This window comes from Lactuca serriola, chromosome 8 (genome assembly GCF_051521515.1).
Source record: "Lactuca serriola cultivar US96UC23 chromosome 8, Lser_US96UC23_V15, whole genome shotgun sequence".
NCBI classification, from domain to species: Eukaryota; Viridiplantae; Streptophyta; class Magnoliopsida; order Asterales; family Asteraceae; genus Lactuca; species Lactuca serriola.
Window position 1 is genome coordinate 316,555,184 of NC_136415.1, and position 5,869 is coordinate 316,561,052.

General features: G+C 35.5%; 1 protein-coding gene across 7 annotated transcripts; it reads left to right on the forward strand.

Annotated features, from left to right (window-relative positions):
• The first annotated feature begins 639 nt into the window (after positions 1-639).
• Positions 640-4,488, forward strand: LOC145071337 (protein TIFY 4B-like). Of its 7 annotated transcripts, none has more exons than XM_079018236.1 (12): positions 640-1,423; positions 1,513-1,540; positions 1,613-1,872; positions 2,234-2,347; positions 2,439-2,656; positions 2,746-2,860; positions 2,946-3,011; positions 3,089-3,149; positions 3,519-3,608; positions 3,730-3,752; positions 3,852-3,962; positions 4,292-4,488. In XM_079018236.1, the coding sequence occupies exons 5-9, from the start codon at positions 2,600-2,602 to the stop codon at positions 3,556-3,558; spliced, it is 339 nt and encodes a 112-aa protein (XP_078874362.1). In that variant the 5' UTR covers positions 640-1,423; positions 1,513-1,540; positions 1,613-1,872; positions 2,234-2,347; positions 2,439-2,599; the 3' UTR covers positions 3,559-3,608; positions 3,730-3,752; positions 3,852-3,962; positions 4,292-4,488. The 7 variants fall into 7 exon arrangements, with proteins under 7 accessions (XP_078874362.1, XP_078874361.1, XP_078874358.1 ...); XM_079018235.1 differs by having other exon boundaries at positions 3,519-3,578; positions 3,665-3,752; positions 3,848-3,962; XM_079018232.1 differs by having other exon boundaries at positions 3,519-3,578; positions 3,665-3,752.
• The last annotated feature ends 1,381 nt before the right edge of the window (positions 4,489-5,869 follow it).

Below are 5,869 nucleotides of genomic sequence, written 5' to 3' on the forward strand. Positions count from 1 at the left end.
GGATCAAGAGGGAGAAGAGGTTGAAGCTCATGATGTATCAGTTGTAGAGGAACATAATGTGCAAAATGTTCAGATCGAAGGAGTTTACAATGAGGGGTCATCTAAGAACACAACCCAGCCTAATCAATTTGAAGACCTTGATCTTACCAGATTTGATCAAGATGACATTCCTGAAACTTTTGGAAAATATGATGACTTTCTAACGAGTGTAAATATTAACTCTTTGCTAGATAATGTCAGTGATGTTACTATCCCAGTAACGAAGACAAGGGAGAAGGAAGACGTTTTTGATTCAACCCCCATTTCTCAAGAACAAGTGGTTGGCTCTTCAATTCCTACGGTGACAGTGTTAGGGATTCCTCCTCTTCACTACAAGAAAAGCAGCCTTTTACGACGCGCAATTTACGATACGCACGGATTTACGATACGCAAAAGTGTGTGAGGTAAAAATAATGTCATCTCTTCTAAAATTTAAAGGATATACGACACACATTTTTTGCGTGCCCTAAAATTAGTGTCTAAAAAAAGAAAAAAAAAACACGGAGGGCACCTTAAATAAAATGTGCGTCGTCTAACCACGTCGTTTTATAAATTTTAATGAAACGCGCATCCATCCCGGGGGAAATGAAATCCCAAAAATTAAAAACCCCGCTTTGTTTCCACCAGCTGAAAACCCTAGCTTATCCCCGCGAAAACCCCTTTTCTTTCTTTCTTCTCTCTCGATTCTCAAACCTCCACCGCTTCACTGCCCACCGACGAACTCCGCTCACCTCTTCCCCACCCCCACCTCCGAAATTCAGTTGTTTCAAATTTGGGGGTTATTACCCCAGTTCCTTTCGATTGCTCTCCGATTAAACGATTTATTGCCGACTGCAAAGCCTTCACAAATCCTACCTCGATTCCATGGCCATCTACTTCTTCCCAACGGAGACCTGATTTTACTTCATCGTCGTCTACTTTTCCCTCTATCGTTATCATTCTCTCTCCACCTGCCTCCACAAACCATTTGTACCTTATACCATTTAACGCCTTTCTCCCAGTTGAAGTTGAAGACAAACATTGAAATCGATATGTTTACTGTTTAGGGTTACCATGCTCTGTTTCCAGGTTTGACGTTATCAATCTGGTTCGTTTTTCTTCAACAAAATGTAATTATGTAAAAAAATTTACAACATTGTCATTCTTTTATTGGTTTTCTCATTTGTTTTTCAAGGAAATCTGGAACATATTTCATCAGTTCTTCTATTCTAACCGTTAAACATCTCTATAATTGATCCCCAAAAAGAAATTTTTATAAAAAATACCTTCGATTCCTTGCTTAACCCCTTGGTGTTTGTGTAATTAGTTTTTTTCTTGTCACTCTATTAATGGATTTATTCAGGAAACAACAGTTATTTTGATGATGGAGAAGAACCCATGTACGGTAGGTAAACCCATGTTACTAAATATTTTTCATATTGTGTTCTTTGGCTTTTATTGCTCAACTCACAAGCTTCTAACCTACAAGAGCAGTTCCACATGCTCGAGCAACATTTGGAGGGTAAGTTCTCCTATTTTAATTCAATTTCCAACTCTAAAATATCTCTGAATTGATTAGGTTTTTACCTTGTAGGCATCTTCTGCAGTGTGATTTCTACTCTGTCTCATAATGATGGTGTTCGACTCTGTATTGGAGGATGAAATCTTTTTACACCTAAAAAAAAAAAAAAAACTTCTACAGCACAAATGGGACATATCACAACTGGAAAAAGTTACATATGATATATGCACAAAAAAAAAAAGAAATCTCCCTTGGTATTTCAGAAATCATCCTAGAGGTGGGTTTGTGCAACCCCTCCCTCCTGGTCTGGGGTTCATAGCCCTAACATATTTGTAAGTTTTTCAGTTGGGTCAAATTGTTTTGTCAACTAGGTCCTTTGTTGATGAATATGATGGAAAATTTTGTCCAGATCATCAACATGGTGCAGAGAATAAGTGCTTCCATTTATACTTATGAATTTAGTAGAAAACCCAATTGCACTTCACATGTTTGATGAAATGCCTCAATGAGACATATGACTTTAATTTTCACAAAATGTAAGGTTACTTGTTTTTGAATATTTTCAGCAAGAGGTGGTTTTAGAAAGGTGATGGCTTGGGGTTTAGTTGCGCAACATGATAATCTTCATATAAATGAATCTTTTTTCCATCTATGTTGTGTTTGTTATGATGCCTTATCTTTCTTGTTTTTAAGGTATATGCGTTGACATAGCAAGGTCAAAGCATGAGCATTGGTCATCATTTGCATCTCTGCCATTGGAAGTTGTCATTCCGGCTGGACAAAAGGCAAGGGAGGATTCTTAGCAAGGTGGCAAGTTCACCAACTTGACAATTATCACATTCTTGTTTCATTATATTTTTAAATTTCTTTTAAATTTGTTATGATGGAATGAAAACAGGTGATGATGATTCTATAGGCAAAATCGATATTCATGCCATCAATGACATATATGGGGACAAAAAATATCGAGAGTATGCTTTAAGTTGAAATGGGAAAAGGACTAAAGTTATAATTGAATCTTCCAGGATTGGTAGTGTGATAGAAGAGGAAAAAGGACAGATGCCAATATTTTATAGTGGGAAGGTGAATGTGTATGATGATATCCCAACTTATAAGGTATATATATTATAATATCTTATTATGCAAAATTCAGCTTGTAATTAATTATTAATGTCAATGTCACTAACTGAGTAGTTTCATTTCAGGAACGTGCCTTATTACAGCTTGCTGCAAGCCCTCTTCTGTTTCCTCATGAAGATCCAGTTGATGGAAACTTGTTGCAACAACCTCCAAACATCAATCTGCCAATCTTGCGAACAGGTACAAAAAATAAATGTATGATGTATTTCACCCTAATAATGCTGAAACAAGAAGTAATATTACTAAGTTAAGTTGACTTATGCAGTGAGAACGACTAATAACTATCGATTGAACAAAGAGGAAAGCAATATATCGCATGAAGAAATCTCTGGTAAATATACAAAATTACCAAAATTGACCTATAAATGATGTTCTGCTTTTGACAATTTTGTGATTAAATTTTCAAAGTTGAAGGTTCAGCAAGAAGAAAAGCATCGGTGCAAAGAAATCTAGAGAAGTGGAAATATAGGTAATATCTTGAATTCTATATATGGGTAAATCTGTCATATTTTTGTCATCATTAGAGGGCACTTAAGACAATAAGCCTTATTTTGTCATCATTAGAGGGCATTTAAGACTCATGATTTATATTCATGCATATGTAAATGTTTTTTAATTTTTTTTCTTGTAAATTGCCCATTTTACCCTTTAAGTTATAGAGTTAGCCATTTTAGTTACTGATAGGTAATTCCTCCTGGAATGGCAGTTTAATTGCCTATTTTAACAGTAAGTTATTTTTTTTTCTTGTAAATTGCCCATTTTAACGGTAAGTTTTTTTTTGTAAGTTATTTTTACTAATAACAATAGATAATTACTTTGCTCTTCATGGGATTTTCAGGTATTGTGTTACTTGGCTTCACTATTTCCAGAAAACATAAACTTGTTTTGGCAAGATGAGGTACCAAGTTATGTAGTCAATAATCCAGAGGTATATATTTATATTATATAATTTTTATTTATTGTTTATGCTTATTTTATGTTTAGTATTCTTGCTCAATGATTTGTTTCCTACAATGGATGGTGCTTATCATGCTCGGCCATCTGGCCAGACCTCTGCATTGCCTCCTACAAGGTCTGTTACTTCTTATTATGATTTACGATTCGGAGGGTATTTAGGTCCTTTACTCAGAAAAAATATATTTCTTCTTCGGTTTCATTGCATCAAAGACAGTAGTACAAATAAACCTGGTAGTGAAGTGAAGTCTTCTGAGAGACCTGGTAACACATGATTACAAAGAAGTTCCTCAAACCAAATGCAACCACCAAGTGCCTCACACCTCCTGTAAGTTCTCATTTTTTGATCATTGTTTCCGGTTGTTTTTCTTTATTTATGTATTTATCATCAACATTAATTAACTTGTACTTTTATGAGTACGCTACAAGAGAACCACTAATACTTTTCTTTTTCCCAATCAAACCATGAGAGTTGCATTTTGACATTTTATATTATGACTTTCTATTAGCTCTTGTTATTTTATGCATTCAATATGTTCTTGTTATATATATATATATATATATATATATATATATATATATATATATATATATATATATATATGTGTGTGTGTGTGTGTGTGTATATAAACATTAAATATTTGTTGTTTTTTCAAGTTTTTGGCAGATATATAAGTTGATGACGAGAACATTGTTCTAAGACCTTCAGTGAGTTATGATGATGTCCCTTAATAGCAATGTAGTATTAGGTTATATAGTTAGGGATGATTATTTGTATTTGACATGTCAGTGCAATGAATTATATTTCTTATTTATTGTATTTTATTTTTTATTTTGTATGACATTAACTTTTGTGCAATGCATTGTATTTTTTGTATATGCTAGTTTATTTTCTATTATGAGACATGGAATGCAAATTTAATTTGAAAATTAGTAAATCTAAAAATAATTTAAAAAAATAAAATAAAAAATACGACATGCAAAAATGTGTGTCATCTTCATTTATGACTTTGCCTTTCTTGACAGCGGCTTTAATGATACGCATTGTGTGTCATAAATGCGCGTCGTCTCTCGTTATGACAGGGCCTTTCTTGACGCGCATTTGCGCGTCGTCTGAGCATTTTACGACGCGCAATGAGCGTCGTTAAAGGCTGTTTTTCTAGTAGTGCTTGACAGTGCTTTGCCCATATTTGAGCCACTTCAAGATGATCAACAAGAAGACCAGGCAGTGAAACCTCCATAAAAAGGAGAAGAAGTGATCCTAGGGTCGGGTTTTTGGACTTTGGCCTTTCTCAAGATTTGCCTACTACTCCAATTACTACTCCATCTATCGTAACTGCATAACCATTCAATGAAGACCCTAGTACCATTTTTGAAACCGGTGGTCCCTTTATACCACCAGGGTTCTCTCCTCCAGGGGTAGATCATGAAGAAGCTTCTATTCGTTTGGCTCAGTTTTTGGCTCAAGAGCAAACCGGTGCAACTGCTTCTAAGGCAAAAGGGATCGTTTTTAATGAAGGCCAGTCTAGAGATGAAGATTTTGTGATCAATGAACTTCAGAAAATAGTAAATGTGCTTGATCAGAAGAACAATGAGCTTAGCATCCAGGTTGAAGATCTTCTAAGTGAAAATATAAATTTAAAGATTCAAGTCTCTGATCTCAAAGAAGATGGGGCGACGAAGACCAAACAGATTTCTACACTCCAAGCTCATTTTAATCTCTTGACCTCTAGCTACTTTGATCTAAAGAAGAAGCTTGAAGAAGATTTGGGTGTTAAGTACAAGACTAGTGTTGACGAATATAGAATTAATCTTCACTCTCAGGCTCATCCCATTGTCGTGCCAATTGTTGATACCTCACGGGTCGTGAATCGCTTCGAAGAAGAGCCCATCCATGCCTCGCATATTTCAGAGATCATTCGGGATAACCAAGAGAAGGCTACCAAGAAGGGACAAATCTTATTCAAGAGGAGTTCTGATAAGAATGCATCGGGAAATCAGTCCAAAATCACTGTTACGGATCTCGAAACCGTAAGGTTTAAAGACACGTATGGTGATAGGTAAAGTATCATCTCTTGGGGTTTTCATGATCCACTGAAAATGTGGATTGTTCGCCGAAAGAGCGGCAATACAGAGCTCTATAAGGATTGTCATGATTTTAATTCATGGACCAGAGTGGATCTTTCGGAGCTATCTCAATCTCCGTTCTCTAACCCGACTGATAACCAGCAAGCA

Coding starts and splice junctions, on each gene's coding strand:
- LOC145071337 (XM_079018236.1), top strand. CDS start 2,600: ATGCCAATATTTTATAGTGGGAAGGTGAATGTGTATGATGATATCCCA. Junction 2,861..2,945: donor TCTGCCAATCTTGCGAACAG/GTACAAAAAATA, acceptor TGACTTATGCAG/TGAGAACGACTAATAACTAT. Junction 3,150..3,518: donor CTAGAGAAGTGGAAATATAG/GTAATATCTTGA, acceptor TGGGATTTTCAG/GTATTGTGTTACTTGGCTTC.